Below are 16,336 nucleotides of genomic sequence, written 5' to 3' on the forward strand. Positions count from 1 at the left end.
CGGGCTTGATCCTCAATCAAGCATTGTTGCTTGAGTCAACCAAGATGACTTGCCGACAATAATTTTCCTCGTTATTCCGCAGCTCGCGGAACACCAAGAACGAACAAAATCCTCACTCCCCGAGCCTTGTCACAGTCATACTGGCATCTCTCTAGCCTTGGTCGCTGGCTAGCAGCGCCATTCTTCTTCCAAAATGCCTGTCGTCAACGTCGATGACCTGGTCCGTCTCCAGCGGAAGCCCGATGATATTCGAAATGTACGTTACCCCTCCATCCTCTTCATCCCACTTTGATGTCAATGACAGAATCGGGCCTACTTTTCCCACACATCAGTATACTAACAGCCACGTAGATATGTATCCTAGCACACGTTGTACGTAAACCCTATGAAATCTCGGTCCTAATGCTCCCTTGACTCATCTATTGTCATCTTATTCCAGGACCACGGCAAAACATCTTTAACAGACAGTCTCATCGCCACTAATGGCATCATCTCGCCAAAGCTGGCGGGCAAGATCCGCTACCTGGACTCTCGTCCAGATGAACAGCTGCGTGGAATTACCATGGAGTCATCTGCGATTTCTCTCTTCTTTTCCATGATGCGTCGTTCCGCGCCAGACGCCCAACCAGAGGCTAAGGAGTACCTGATTAACTTGATTGACTCCCCTGGACATATCGATTTCAGCAGCGAGGTATCGACAGCCTCGCGTCTCTGTGACGGCGCAGTTGTCCTTGTCGACGCTGTCGAAGGTGTCTGCAGTCAGACAGTGACGGTTCTCCGTCAGACCTGGGTCGAGCAGCTGAAACCAATTCTGGTCATCAATAAGATGGACAGGCTGGTCACTGAGCTGAAAATGAGCCCGGGAGAAGCTTATTCTCATCTCAGTAGGCTGCTTGAGCAGGTTAACGCAGTTATCGGTAGCTTCTACCAAGGAGAGCGAATGGAAGAAGATCTTCAGTGGCGTGAGCGAATGGAAGAACGTGTCAATGCATCTGCAGCGCAGCATTCGAAAAAGCACGCTCAAGACGACGAATCCACCGTAGGAAGCATCGACGGAACAGAATTTGAAGAACGAGACGACGAGGATCTCTACTTCGCACCTGAGAAAAACAATGTCATCTTTTGCAGTGCCGTCGATGGATGGGCGTTTACTGTGCGACAGTTCGCAGCTATTTACGAGCGAAAGCTCGGTATCAAGCGCTCTATCCTCGAGAAGGTCCTTTGGGGAGACTTCTATCTCGATCCTAAAACAAAGCGCGTGCTCGGACAGAAGCACCTTAAAGGGCGAGCCCTGAAGCCCATGTTCGTGCAGCTCGTGCTCGACAGCATTTGGGCGGCATATGAGGCGACTACCGGTGGTGGAAAGGGCAAAGGGTATGGCTACCTTTACTTAATTCTGCCGATTTACTAAGTCGTAATAGTGATCCTGCCTTGCTTGAAAAGATTACAAATTCTTTGGCAATTACCATCCCACCATACATTCTGCGATCACGCGACCCCAGAAATATTATGACTACGTTATTCTCAATGTGGCTGCCTCTGTCAACTGCGCTTCTAGTCTCTGTCATTGAGTATCTTCCTAGTCCTCGTGTGGCCCAAGCTACTAGGTTACCTGAAATGATTGAAGAATCTCCGGGATCCAGGTTTATCGGCCAGAAAGTGAAAAACTCTATGATTGAGTTCAAGACCGGTCCTGAAGACCCTATTGTAGCATACGTTAGCAAGATGGTTGCTATCCCAGAGAGTGAACTCATGTCCAGCAAGAAGAGATCCGGCACGACCATGTCCGCAGAAGAGGCCAGAGCTCTTGCCCGACGAAAGCGCGAAGAAATTGCCAAGCTGCAAGCAGACGCCGGTGGTGATGAGACGAATGATTTCGTGAGAATCACTTCAGCATATGAGCGGATCATTCTAGATGATAAGGACCAAACACCTGAGCCTGAAGAGAAGGAGGATCCTGATCATCTCGTCGGATTTGCCCGTCTCTATTCCGGAACTCTCTCAGTGGGCGACTCTGTATACGTCTTACCTCCCAAGTTCTCACCTGAAAATCCGCATGCAAGCCCTGAACCGCAAAAGGTGACGGTGACAGACCTCTACCTCCTCATGGGACGAAGCCTTGAACCTCTACAATCCGTGCCTGCGGGTGTCGTGTTCGGAATCGGTGGTCTTGCCGGCCACATCCTCAAGACAGGTACTCTTTGCTCGCAGCTCGAAGGCAGCATCAACCTAGCTGGTGTCTCATTGAACACCCCTCCCATCGTGCGAGTCGCTCTCGAACCTGTGAACCCAGCGGATCTAAGCAAGATGGTCAATGGTCTACGACTTCTTGAACAGAGTGACCCATGTGCACAGTACGAAGTCCTTCCTAGCGGCGAACATGTCATCTTAACCGCTGGAGAACTTCACCTAGAGCGCTGTGTAAAGGATCTTCGCGAGCGGTTCGCCAAATGCGAGATCCAAACGGGTCAGACAATCGTGCCGTACCGAGAGACCATCGTCAGCGTTCCAGAAATGGCGGCTCCGAAGAACCCAGAGCTAGGACGAGGAGGAGTGCTCGCAGTATCAGCTTCAAAGCAGCTGTCCATCCGATTACGTGTCGTACCCTTACCAGCCGTTGTCACCGACTTCTTCACAAAACATGTCGGAACAATCAAACGCCTTCAATTCGAGAAACGCACCGCCAAAGCAGAATCTGAAACCGAGCCCGAAAACAGCACTCTGCTCTCTGACAGCGCACAGGTCGAAACCAGTGACGCCACAGACGAAGCTAGAGAGGGAACCCTCCTCACCCTCAAGGACTTCAAAGACGAGCTAAACAAGCTTTTCAAAGAGCAAGTCAAAGACGACAAAGAGCTCTGGAAAAACGTTGTCGATAGAATCATCGCCTTTGGCCCCAGACGAATCGGCCCTAACGTCCTCGTCGATGCAACAGCCGTCAACACCTGCGAGAAATTGTACCCCTACCCCATCTCCCTTTGTTTTTCCCCCTCTTCCTATCTTAGATCATCCCATAGATAGAAGAAACTAACGCAAATATGGATAGCCTCCTGGAAGACACCAAACAACAACCCGGCAACCTCGGAGAAAACGCCCCCCATGATGCCCTGATCGTGCGCGACTTCTGCGATAAAATCACGCACGCTTTCCAACTCGCCACGGGCTACGGCCCGCTCTGTCAAGAGCCGATTCAGGGTGCTGCAGTCTTCCTCGAGGAAGTAGCCATCAACGCGAATGAAAAGGACGAGCTTGATCTCGGCAGACTCACAGGCGAAACAATCCGTCTAGTCCGCGAGAGTATCGCCCAGGGATTCCTCGATTGGAGTCCGCGGATAATGCTTGCAATGTACAGCTGTGAGATCCAGGCTTCGAGTGAGTCCTTTTCCGTTTTCTTTTTCTTTCCTCTCTCTCTCCCCCCCCCCCCCCCCCCTCTCTCTCTCTCTCAAAGGAAATCTTAAACTCCCCCCAAACCCTTCCCAAACCCTTCCCAATAAATGCTAACACATAATCTCCCCCCCCCCCACCAAAAACAGCCGAAGTCCTTGGTCGGGTCTACGGCGTCATAACCCGTCGCCGCGGCCGCATTCTATCTGAACTAATGAAGGAAGGCACGCCGTTCTTCACAATCCTTGCCCTCCTCCCCGTGGCCGAATCGTTCGGGTTTGCAGAAGAAATCCGAAAACGGACGTCTGGAGCCGCGCAGCCACAACTGATCTTCGCCGGGTTTGAAAGTCTAGACGAAGATCCGTTCTGGGTTCCGGCCACGGAAGAGGAGCTCGAGGATCTGGGCGAGTTGGCGGATCGTGAGAATGTCGCGAAGCAGTATATGGATGCGGTGAGGAGGAGGAAGGGCTTAGTTGTACAGGGGAGGAAGTTGATTGATGCCGAGAAGCAGAAGACATTGAAGAAGTAGAATACATCTTCGGTCCCTCTCCCTCTTGATGGTTGGTTTCTAGACTTTGTTACGTGATATTGGGTTCTGTTTGCGCTGGCTTGATGGGGGGGGGGAAAAAAAAAGTATTGGTTGTTGGTGTATGTATATATTGCATACTTATCTTGTTACTCTCTCGAGAAGTGGGATCTAGGTATATATATATATCTCTCTCTCTCTCTCTCTCTCTATAAACTAGAGAAGATGATTATCTATGTAAATAATGTACCCACGTAAAGTGCTTCCAAATCCAGCAATAAGAAGAGGAAAGAAACAAATACCCGGGTCGTAAAGGTGGAATTCCTCACGAAAACCATCACTCTTCCTCCGATGACAAACACAGTCCAGCATTGAAAGGCCAGGACCATGGATACTGGGGAGGTTCCTTGACATGAGAAAAGGATGTGAACGTGAAATGTAAATGTAAATGTCTTGGTAGGTAAGTGGGTAGTAGTAGTTCATTTATTCTCAAATGAGTTTGTGGGTGACGGTGACCCACGTCGTAGTTAGACGCACGCTATCATTTCGAAGACATGCGTGCGACTGACACCAAGCGAGTACCTGGGTAGTGGTAGAATCACTGGGTAGGTACGGACAGCAGTACGTTCTGTAGGTGTCCAATCGGGACGCTAAGCAATCTCAGATCCTCGGATCCTCAGATAGCGGGATATCGAGGGCTATCAGGCTTGAACCTTGAAAGCCGTCTCTCTCTGGTCCCAAGCACTAAGCTTGAGTCTCGTCCCTGTTCTGATCCCTAAATGTTATCTGCTCAAAAGCACGAACCCCGGATGAATCTAGAGTCATAAAAAGACATAAAAAGTTACATCGATAAGAATCGACGACAGCGCCATAAATTCAACCAGGGATAATAAGGGGGTTGGTTCAGAACGGCCTAGCCACCTTCCTCTGCTCCGCCACTCCAGTGACCGGATCGCGCATTTCCTTCCAAGAAACCGGAAACATCATATTCCCCGCCTCACTCCTCGCCATCACAACCCCCAGATCATTCCTCGCTGTGGTAAGATAATAGAAGCTCTGATCGCCAAGAGAGATCACACTGCCACGCACAATATCTCCAACCCGAAACATCTCATCCATTACGACGCGGTCCTTTTCCACAGCCCGCACGTCTTCCTTGCGGATCAGTGCCTGGAACCGCAGTTCGTCCGAACTACTGTGGTTCTCTGGGTTTGCAGCGGAGGAGAGGATCGCAGCGATGTTGTCATTGTCCGAGGTACTCTGGGAGGGCCTTGGGTTGGGGTTTAGGGTTTGAGGGCTAGTGGATTCGTCGAGGACGACGAGGATGGAGACTGTCGCCTGGCGCTTTTGGACGCGGGTAACGCGGGCCAGAACAATGGAGTCGACGGCAGGGAGGGTGTTATATTTTGGGTTGGGTTTGGACTGCGTGGGTGCAGATGTATGCTGTGTTCTAGCAGTCCTTGAGACGGTAATGGTCGACTTTCCTTTTGTGCTGGGTTGTGCTGGGTCAACAAAAACTGGACCAGCAATCGAGGCATAAATATTGGTGCTCTGGACGTGGGTACCAGGCCCAGGCGCAAATGTGGCAGTTGGCCCCAAACATTGACCTGGGATAGCCACACTAGGCAGAGTGCTTGCCATTTTTCAGCTGCCCAGACGGTGTAAGTAGAGAAGGGAGAGGGACAAGATGGAGTGAAGAACCAGCTTCGTTGAGTGTTGGAAGGTGGAGGCAGAGAGTAGAGCTTGGGGTTTTTTTTTTTTTTTCCCAAAGTGTGTTTCGTCGGCGGTAAATTTATCCGAAACCGGCCCTCACATAACATTCCCGCTACTTCTATACTCGTATTCCTGCTCCTCCTCCATACTCTAGTCTGTCTACAAGCCCACTTAGAAAAACGGGGAATGTACATTAATCTAGGTATCATTCAAGTACAGACTCCAGATCTGCTCTAACACGAATACATAATTATGCGCAGATATAAGAACGTAATCACAGCGACATCCGAAGAGGATGAGCCAGCCCAGCAGAGAAAAAGTCCTATCACACCGAATGCTCGCTGACAGAAATGGAAGTTACACACCGAATCAAATGCCCGCTCAACACCAGTAACACGGAAAAGACAATGTATATCAGGGTAAGAAATGACAAGGAATGTCAGCTGGGGAAAAGAAATACGAGAAGAAAGGGCGGAGACATAGGTAAGCCAGAAACCATGGACAAAGAGAAGTATGTAGGAAGGACGGGATGAAAGGTATATTATTAGCCCTCTACTAGGGTTTGTTTGGGACTGTTCCCAAGAAATTCGAGGCATCGCCGTGCCAGCGCAATCACCTCGCCTTCGCCATCTTCAGCGTCTTCTTCGTCAGATTCGATGTTCTTGTCCGAGATCGCCTTCACCATCGGGACAATGTCGTCTGATTTCGCAATATATCCAATGAGTCGTTTGTCTTCTGATTCGAGCAGTTGGAGCAGGGTCCAAATAGCAATGTGTTGGAAAGTAGGGTCTCCGCTAGCGAGAAATCGCTTCAGGTAGCCGTGAATTCCTCCGTTGGGATCGGCCCAATCACGAACAAAGATCGAATAGTCTCCAACTAGAAATTTGTTAGCGTATGCATGGCTATTTAGACCCAACGCCCCCAATTACATACCTTTTGATGAGAGATTGCCTAGAGCTGCGGCACTGTTGCCCTGTACTTCAATGCTTTCCGACTCCGTCAGAGGAATCAATACATCGAAAACCCCTAGGTTGAGAAGATGAGGTTTCAAGTCATCGCTCAAAGCCAACACAGCGATGGCGGCAGTCATTTCTGATTGAACACTGATAGGAACTCTGAGGACCAGATCCTTGCATTTCTGCACGGCACCGGCTTGGAGAACAAGCTCCTTATTTCGGTCGGAGCTGGCTGCGAGATTTCGAAGGGTAGAGATGGCATGGCACTGGATTTCTTCATTGTCGGTTGACCCCAGGAGATCAACCAAGGGCTTGAGGAATCCGGCATCGATGATAGGGGATTCATTGAGAGGGTGGATAGAGATATTCCGGATGCAGGCGACGGCAGAGAGAATGAGCGGCAGGTAGGATGATTGTAGTAGGCGCAGGAGTGGCTGCAAGCCCTTAGCTCGGACGATCTCCAGCTGATATTTCTCATCGGACGCAAGGTTACGAAGGGCGAGAGCGGCTTGGCATTGAACCTTGGGGGTGGACGAATCCATGAGGTGGACCAGAGACTGAACCAACCGCGATTCGGTCTGGGCAAGACGCTTACGGTTCGACGCATCGACGGCGATGTTGCTGAGGGCGGTCGTGCAGTAGTATTGCACATCGACATCGGAGGAGGAAAGCAACTGCACTAAAACGGGGATCGCGCCGGCGTTGACGAGTTGTTGCCGGTTATCGTCTAGCGACAATGAGCCACGTTCATATGCAAAACTCCAAGGTCCGATAACTTACCAGAATGTGTCATGTTCAGAAGCGCCCCAGTGGCGTTGCGCTGCACACGCATGTCCTTGGATTTGGCAAGGCGAATGAGGGGGCCCAAAGCGCCCGAGCGGGCAATCTTGGCCTTGTTGTCTTCGTGGGTGGCCAGGTTCGTAATACAGCCAACCGCATTGCACTGAACTTCAACGTTGGGCGACATCATTTGTCGTATTAGCGGAGCAAGCCCTCCGAGGGCAACGATCAACACCTTGTTGTCCGCTACTTCCGGTCAGCTATGATCGAGGATCAGAGCACGTATGACTAACCATTCACAGCAAGATTTCCAAGAGCTGCACTCGCAGCTCGTTGTACCTCGATATCGGAGCTTTGTAATAAGAAGAGAATAGGTTCCAGGGTATCCCGATCGACTTCACGGACATCTGATCATTGGCGCCCATTAGTTTCTTGATTCACAGATCCTATCCCAGAGGCACACCTACCTCGTTCCGTAATTTCAGCAAATGTAAGACTCGCACTTCGTTGGAGGTCGATATTGTCAGAGTAAACGAGAGTGCTCAACGCTCGAAGAGGTTCACCAGAGAAGAAGTCGGTTTCAGCTCGCTGCGCGAGATAGGCGTCAGTAACCGGACGAAATTAGAGCTTAAGGCTCGATAGAGAGAATTTCAAGGTTCGAAAATAATACTTACGTTCTCCAGGTAGCTCAAGAGGTCAGAGACAGCCTCTCTCTCGTTGTCGGCCAATGTGGTTTCGTAGATCCCTTCCCTCGAGCGACCGCCGATAGGACCAAGACAGGCGGTGATATGGCACCAGCGATCGACCGTCGACAGACAGGAGAGACAAGCACTTGCGATTCCAGCCATGACTTGCGAGCTGGCAGGGGGCCTGCAGGACCCAGACACGGCCCCGCAAGCGTAAGTATCAAAAGAGCAAAAGGAGGCTCGACAGTCGTCACCGTGGAAGAGGAAAGCACGTCGACGGGGTTATTCCTTCCGTGGTCACGCTGGAGGGCTTATTCCCGACCGCAGAGTCAAGTATACTAGGGAGCCGAGAAGGAGGGATCGAGGATGAAACGGGGATAGGAGGGAAAAGGAGATGCGAGGGAAGGATGATTGCTGATGAAACACAGGACGGGACGGAGGCTCTGCATATAGGAGGAGCTAGAGCTCGGCAGAACAAGAAAAAACCGCGCGCGATGGAAAGAAAGAGATCAGGGCAGATACATCCCGAGAGGCTTCGAGAATGTTGAATGTTAGATACTAAGAGCCCCAGAAAGGCGAGGGGGTGGAAGAGAGAAGAGAAGATGAAGAAAGACGGGGGAGAGAGGGGGAGTGAGGAAGAGAGGGCGAGGTTGGAGAAGTGAGAGGGAGAGAGAGAGAGAGAGAAGCTAAGTTGACGGCGGCTGGGGGGGGACTTCCTGTGGATGGGCGAATGATAACCCGCAGCAGCTCCATCAATGGTCAGAAGCTCAAGAATATAAAAAAGATATATCTATTTTACAACACCTCTCTCTTGAAGCTGTAGTTTCTGTTGGTCTAGTCTATTGTCCATTAAACTACTGTATATGATGATAGAGTGAGTTCATCGCGTTCAGTATACAACCACAGTCCCCAGGGATATATATACTCCAATCCAACAGCCCACCGTATGCCTTCGCTTCGTACATGATGATTTAAAATCAATTCGAATCAGCCAGCGACCATCGAGTTAACTATACAATACTGATGCCTATCTGAAGCTACAAAGTAGTTCATTCTACTTTCGGTAATGTATGTTCATGGAAGCCATCACTCGGAAGCTAATATCCCCCTACATTACTGTGTCGTTCTCAGTCGAATCAGCGTTCTTTTATTACCTACACTGGTAGTTCGTATTCAGCGTAAACCCTGCGGTTTGAACCACAAGATGATCATTAATTCAGAGCATCCAAAAACCAAGTCAAGTGGACAGAGATGGTGAATGACCTCCAGCTACTATTCACAGTTGGCACGTGCAGCTCGGAATGATTTATGCCAAAATAATCAAAGCATACAGTTTGAAACATTCACAAAAAACCAATAAAAAACTATAATGATAAATCCCCTCGTCTACTTCAGAATTATGTGGTTTAGAAGGTCTCATTACCAAAGCTAAAGAAGGATGTAGATTAATCTTTCACACGCTCTGACTCTGCGACAACATGGATGCTGTATGGCCAAGTCTAGTGCGGTTAAACTTAGGTATCAACGCTGTCTTCGCTCATCCAATCCGCCAATTTCTCTGAAGTTCTCTGGTTGATAGATTATGGTGCGGTTCCTGCCCAGCGGAGAGGAATGACGCATCCCCGAGGAGTTAACTATATAGTTCCAGGCGTCCTTTGGGTCAAGGCCGGGTGGCGCAACAACAAGACTTCTACTAGTAGATTGGTTTGGGGCTAAGAATCCAATACCTAGGTAGTATCCATGCCTTTCTGCCCACCTAAACCACTACCTGCTTTAGGTGCGCCACACATTCTTCGCGATCACACATTTTTCGCAATTTTTGATATTTTAACTTATTTTTATTATTATTATAACACAATATACCTAAATCTCTAGATTTTAATAAATCTTGCTTACTTAAAGCTATTACTACAATTTAAAAGTAAAAAAAACCAAATATTATAAAGATTATATAAAAATTTAATATATCTAACTCTATACTCTAAACACGCCTCAAAAAACTAAAGATACTAGTAATACTAATAATAATAAATAAGAACCTTTTATAGCTATATCAGGAAAAAATCTTAATTAACTAGATTATATAAATATAGAAATAAAATATCTTACTAACTTCTATAATTATTATAGTATAGGTAAATTAGATACTTACTTGCATGAGGTTAGATAAGCAAGTTAGTAAGATATAATTATATTAATTTAAATTATATATACTAGTAAATCTAGGACTTGCTCTAGTAAAGTAAAAAATTAAGGAATTAAAGTAGATATAAGTAGAGGATACTAGCTTATTTTAATACTAGTATAACTTTTTAAAATTACTTCTTTATAGGGTCCTGGCTTGCCTTATCTATAATTTTAATAAATATAGTTTCTAATTAGGTAAAGATTATAATAAAAAGATTTTTAGAAATCTTAAATACCTTAATCTTATAAAAAGTAAGTAAGATAAAAATATTATTATAGTTAAATATATTACTATAAATAATTAAGTAATAAACCTATTTTTTATTTTTAAAGTAATAAATAATTATATAAAAATCTAGTATTATAATATAGAATAATTATTATTTAAAATAATAATAGTAATATTCTTAAATAATTAAATAATTAATAAACTTGTACTTGCCTAGCTATATTAATTTAATATTAAAATAAAGTATCCTAATTATACTAAGTAAGGCAAGAAATAATATCTAATATTTAATAGCTATAGCTTATATCTTATACTTAAATTTTTATAATATTATAAAAAAAATAATATTATTTCTTTTAATTTTATAGCTTATTTAATATATCTTTACTAATCTCTTAATAGAAAACCTTTTCTTACTTATAAGACTAATTTTTACCTCAAAAATAATAAGCTATCTTAATAGGGAGGTAAGCTATATAGGAAGGTAAAGTTCTTAAAGATTATCTAGTTAATCTATAACTAGACCTTTTACTAGTAAATTATTCAAGATACCTTTAAAGAACATGGTATCTAGCTAGTTAATAGTACTAAAATTATTAAAAAACTAGTAAATTAGATAGATATACTAGATATATTAATTAATCTTTATTAAACCCTATCTCTACTACTATTACTATTCTCTAGCATTAAAAATAATCCTCTAGTAATAATAAAGGCTCTTCTAAAGAATTAGGTAAAGGTTATAAAGGAATTTAATAAGGTATCTAACTAGATAAGGTAGAATATATTAAAACTCTTTTAATATTAGGTAGAGAAGCTTAAGGAGCTAAAAATAATTTAAGAAGTAATTTAAAAAATTAGGGCTATATAAGAGTCTTAATACCAGGTTTATACTAAATACTAGATTAAAGATCTATCTAGTAATAGGGTTCTAAGAATTTATAATACTATTTAATTAATTAAAGATAAAAAGGTAAAGGATACTAAATATAAGTAGAGAAAGTTAGTAAAGTAAAAAAAGAAAATATATAATTCTCTACTCCCTCTATACTTGTAGGAGTTAATTTAAAGAGAAATTAATAATATAAGATATGCTAAAGAAGCTAGAGAGTTTTTTTATTTTAATTACTAGTATTATTATTATTATATAGCTTCAAATATTAAAAAATCGCGAAGAATGTGTGATCATGAAGAATGTGTGGCGCACCTAAAGCAGGTAGCAGTTTAGGTGGGCAGAAAGGCATGGATAAATTCGGACAGACACACTTTATTCTAGAAGTTAGATTGAAACGACAGCACTGGAACCAGCAACATCCATCAGAGTATAACTCTATAGCAACCGACAACAAACAGGTTTTGCGTGCTAGGAATATTGGTATCATTTGCCCCTGACAGGGTGGCTTTACATCCTTTCAACTGGGTGCAACCACATATGCATACAATAATTGCTCGCAGCTAAAATAGCTGTACTGAGAATGCTGATGATCAAAGAACAGCCCCCCCCTTTATATTTCTTCCCTTCATATCTCTTCCCTTCATATATTACTTCGATTTCTACCCCGTCGAGTGAGCTCTGCTCATCCGATATCCTTCACTTCTGCTGTTTTGGTGAACAGTAGGACACTCCAGTGAGAAACCAGGGAATAAACCTCAACCAATGAAAAAGCTGGGAGTCACTACATTGAGTACTGGGTTATTTTGTAGTACATGTTTTATGTGACTGAGAGTCAGCCTTACTGGTCCCATTGTGCCACAACGTTGATACATAGTGCAAGTGGTGAACAGTGCGTATGGCCCCAGAGGAAAAGGGTTGATCTGTGTCAGATTCAAATCAGGCATTGCAGTTATTGTACCCGGGGACTATTCTACTATTCCCTAAATAGGATTCCACGGATAGCAAGCCTAGCGTGTGTCCAAGATTCTTAGCTTAATTCTTAATTTTTTACATTCCACAGGAAATACACATTGGAATGAAGTAAAAGAATGAGATGATGCCATACCAGGGTAAACTTTCTTGATCTCCCCTCTCAATAACGTAGAAGAAAAGCCAATATTGTCGGGAAATCTTGGGACTGAAATTGTCAGAACCCACGTGAGGCGCTACGTCACATGAAAGCTTGGGGTCAACTCATGACCATCGAATCATATTTTATATTATTAGTTACGACGGCACTTGCGAAGAAGAGTCAAGATCAGGACTAAGGGTGGAATGAGTTCTGAGAGGCGTCGGTGTTTCCTGCTGCCCCGCACACTACTGTCAAAGGACTCAAGGCTAACAAGACGCTAACAGGCTCAGGCGACCTCCTAGAGAATATCCTCGGGCCGCTCCCAGAGGCGATGGATGGCAGAGATTTAATAGAACAGAATGAGATTTAGAGAAGGAGAAAGAGAAAGAGAAAGAGAGAGAGAGAGAGAGAAAAGAGTTGGCTCACTTACCCTATATTACCTAGGTACTTTGGATCTGTAAGATTCAGAAGAAACGACCCGTACCGTATATAATGCTTATTATGCATACTCCGTACTCATCCACCACTTTCCAATAAATCTTCCCCTATTGTCTGATTTGATCCAAACTCTGGTTTCCTGGAAGACACAGATACAAAAGATCCGGGCAGACGAGAGGATCCGGTCCACTCTTGGGTTTAAGTGCTGGATAACTATGATGCGATGCTCCACTACGAGAACCACCAGCATCAGGCTATTTGTTCTACTCGGGACCGTATGAGGAGGATTCGAGGAATAACTTATAATATCTTATGAAAGATTCAAATAGACCCAAAAAAAGTACTTTTAGTGACTACTTCCCCACCCGGCTAGATGGGCCCTGAGGAGATCATCTTATTCTTACCATCCGGCTGTCAATACGATCAAGAATGCTGAAATCATCATAATAACACCAGCTCATCTCCAATCTCCTCATTCTCTTCTCTCACTTCCTTTGTCTCTTTGCCCATTGATTGCCTCATCATTTCACTCCTGTTGAATCCTATTTACAACTTTATTCTGTACTATCAGAGATCAGTCTCCCCAAGAGATAATTGTCCTTTTTTTTTTTTTTTTTTTTTTTCTTCCGATATTCTCCAGTCCGTTTCGCGACTACGACGACAACGACAAATCATTTTCTCCGACCGACAATTTATACTTGCAACACATCAGGCGACATTATAGAGAGGGAGAGAACAAGAGAGCAAGGTATAACTATAGAGCTTGGATGGTGATTCTTTCTTTTGAATAATTCACCACCAACGAGTTAGACCTGGTGAAATCTTTGTTCCATTCAAAATTCTTTTCCCTTTTCCCTTTTCTCTCTGATTCCCTGAGAAAATTCAACTTGCTATTCCTCCCCCCCTTTTTTTTTTTTTTTTATTTTTCTCTCTACCCAAGACACAAGACAAAACCACGCGCCCAATGATGGCTGCATCTGTTTCCGCCTCCACCTCCAACCACCTTCCAACCGATTCCCGTTCAGGGCGTCTTCGGCGGCTGAGCCAACTTCGTGCCTATACGCACATCCATTTTTCCCCTCTCCCTTCTTCCTCGGCTCCCTCTCACTCGCCTCTCGCGCGTGTGTCGTCTAACGAGCAAAATCGCCTTACTCGTCGTCACACTCTTAGTGGCCGCCGACTCTCCTGGTTTTCCCGCACCGACTCCCACCAGCCCTCGACCACATGTCCCGACTCTACCACTGAACCCTCGACTTTGGCTCGTTACGGCGCGATTTTGTTTCCAGGCTATCGCAGCCTTGAAGTAGATCTGCGCTCCAGTACACAGCCCTCCGAGTCCTCGAGTTCGAGTTCCACTTCGGATTTCCCGACCCAACAGGCCGAAACTATGCCTCGACTAAGGCCCTCCCAAACTGCTCCAGAAACCCAGCGCGAACTGCAGGCCGTCGATCATCCAGCACCGACCGCCGTGCAACCCGTAGTTCTTGACTCCCCCGATCCGGTTATTGGAGACAGTTCTGCCTCGGGCCCGAAACACAGGCAGGGAGCAACAATCCGCTTTTTCCCCTATCAGGATACGAGCCAGAGTTCTCGGCCGTCTCTGCCCTTTATCCCCATCTCGCGAACCCTTCCGTCGGGTACTTACACCGTCCGCGTCGGTCGGTACTCTGAGCGGGATGGGATGCCCATCGCGAATCCCGCCGGGCCCTCGGACGCCCCTGTTGGATTCAAGTCGAAGGTTGTGAGCCGGAAACATTGTGAATTTTTATTCTTGAATAGTCAGTGGCATATCAAGGATGTGGGAAGTTCCTCGGGAACATTTTTGAATCACATGCGACTCAGCCAGCCGGGGATGCCATCCCGACTGTACACCGTCAAGGACGGGGACATTGTCCAACTGGGAATCGATTTTAGAGGCGGAGAAGAGATGATTTTTCGTTGTGTGCGCATCAGGATTGAATGTAATCGATCCTGGCAACAACAGCCAAACGAGTTCAAGTATGCCCCCTCTACCTCCGACCTCTGTGCTGGTCGCTCAAGCTAACCGATGCTAGCAAAAACACCGAGAGCCTGATCAAAAACTTAGGCAAAGGCGATGCGGTGGACTACTCTGGTTGTCGCGAATGCTCCATCTGCCTTGGTTCCGTTTTGGTATGTTCTCCTGTCCTACCTGGCTGAGATTGTGAGAAAGACTAATAAAATCCAGCGACCATACCAGTGTCTTTTCATGGCAGCCTGTGCACACGTTTGGCATTACAAATGTGTCAGTCGCTTGATTCACACACCCGACTATCCAATGTTTCAATGTCCCAATTGCCGCGCCTATACGGATCTTAGTGCGGAGGTCGATGATACAAACGATTTGGACGACGAGCAATCGAAAGAGGCTTCGCAGAACGCGGAAGAAGCTGCCGACGAGCTAGGATCTGGAGCATCCTCTCCGCAGCTCGAGCCGAGTCAGGGTTCCATTACTTCGGAACTCGCAGAAGATCAACCACCCACTCTCCCTACGGCAGTGAACCTTGCCTCTAATATTGAGAATATGCACCTATCCGATGGTAACCCGTCCGACGTTGCCTCCGATGCACCTACTTCCACGTCCGCCCCGTCAAACAGCAGCCCCGACGTGCCCGGCTGGCAGTCCCTTACTCAGTCATCTGATACACGCCATCCCCGACCGGCACAACTACGAGTAGATACTCCTGTCCGCTCCGAATCTTCTGACGAAAACCCTCTTACGCCGCGAAACGACTCCGGCCCGTTGGCCTTTGACGGCCGGGCCGGAATGTCCTGAGCTGGGGTATCTGATTCTCCTTGAGTATTTGTCAGACTCGAGCGTTGAAAATCATTTGCGCATGATTGCGCTCCTTTGAAGAGCATTTGTTTCATTATGGTTTTGCATTTAGCATTGCGGTCTCTCTCTCTTTTTTTTTTTATCGTCCTTAATTTGGATTATACCCCCTTTCGCTGCACATACTTCTATCATTTATTTCCATCTCTTAATATTCGCGAGTTTGGAATCTTTTTTTTTTTTTTTTTTTTTTTTTTTTTTAACTGAACTGGGGTTGCCCTATGTTGACTGCACCAGACCATACATTTGTTTTGCATTGTGGTATTTCTCATTTCCGGGTTGGCATTGCTTGTGGAAGCAATATATTTGACATATATTTGACAGCCATGACTCCAGTCCTTCTTTCTATGTTCCTCAATTCTTCCAGTAATTTATCTTTTTTTGTGGTTTGAATGCGATCTGTGATCCGTTGATTCTGGTAAATATGTGCGTTGCCCTGGTCTGGCTTAATACATTTCCAAAAAAAAAAAAAAAAAAAACAATTCTGTTTCACTCTAATCTATCCCACGCATGACACTTTTGGTAAGAATTTGTAGAGACAGTAGAATCCTATCCCTCCAAATCCAGTCGGCGTCATTTT

The 16,336-nt window shown here is 45.7% G+C and overlaps 4 protein-coding genes across 4 annotated transcripts; 2 read left to right on the plus strand and 2 right to left on the minus strand.

Annotated features, from left to right (window-relative positions):
- Positions 1-110: 110 nt before the first annotated feature.
- On the plus strand, positions 111-3,989 carry P175DRAFT_0498731 (GTPase RIA1). The gene is made up of 6 exons (XM_040896572.1): positions 111-256; positions 352-372; positions 440-1,374; positions 1,422-2,957; positions 3,047-3,372; positions 3,534-3,989. Exons 1-6 carry the CDS (start codon positions 194-196, stop codon positions 3,911-3,913), a joined length of 3,261 nt encoding a protein of 1,086 aa, XP_040757027.1. The 5' UTR covers positions 111-193; the 3' UTR covers positions 3,914-3,989.
- Positions 3,990-4,813: 824 nt separating this feature from the next.
- P175DRAFT_0529201 (exosome non-catalytic core subunit CSL4) lies at positions 4,814-5,551 on the minus strand (the record flags this gene model as incomplete). Its single annotated transcript, XM_040899668.1, has 1 exon — positions 4,814-5,551. One exon carries the CDS (start codon positions 5,549-5,551, stop codon positions 4,814-4,816), a length of 738 nt encoding a protein of 245 aa, XP_040757028.1.
- A 207-nt stretch (positions 5,552-5,758) lies between these two features.
- On the minus strand, positions 5,759-8,648 carry vac8 (protein anchor VAC8). Its single transcript, XM_040896573.1, has 6 exons — positions 8,034-8,648; positions 7,827-7,947; positions 7,653-7,766; positions 7,360-7,605; positions 6,557-7,306; positions 5,759-6,499 (listed from the first exon to the last, which is right to left on the minus strand). The coding sequence occupies exons 1-6, from the start codon at positions 8,205-8,207 to the stop codon at positions 6,168-6,170; spliced, it is 1,737 nt and encodes a 578-aa protein (XP_040757029.1). The 5' UTR covers positions 8,208-8,648; the 3' UTR covers positions 5,759-6,167.
- Positions 8,649-13,505: 4,857 nt separating this feature from the next.
- P175DRAFT_0469091 (FHA domain protein) lies at positions 13,506-15,955 on the plus strand. Its single transcript, XM_040894988.1, has 3 exons — positions 13,506-14,903; positions 14,960-15,056; positions 15,112-15,955. Exons 1-3 carry the CDS (start codon positions 13,870-13,872, stop codon positions 15,697-15,699), a joined length of 1,719 nt encoding a protein of 572 aa, XP_040757030.1. The 5' UTR covers positions 13,506-13,869; the 3' UTR covers positions 15,700-15,955.
- Positions 15,956-16,336: the final 381 nt, after the last annotated feature.

Source organism: Aspergillus ochraceoroseus, assembly GCF_002846915.1.
Source record: "Aspergillus ochraceoroseus IBT 24754 chromosome Unknown P175scaffold_1, whole genome shotgun sequence".
NCBI lineage: Eukaryota > Fungi > Ascomycota > Eurotiomycetes > Eurotiales > Aspergillaceae > Aspergillus > Aspergillus ochraceoroseus.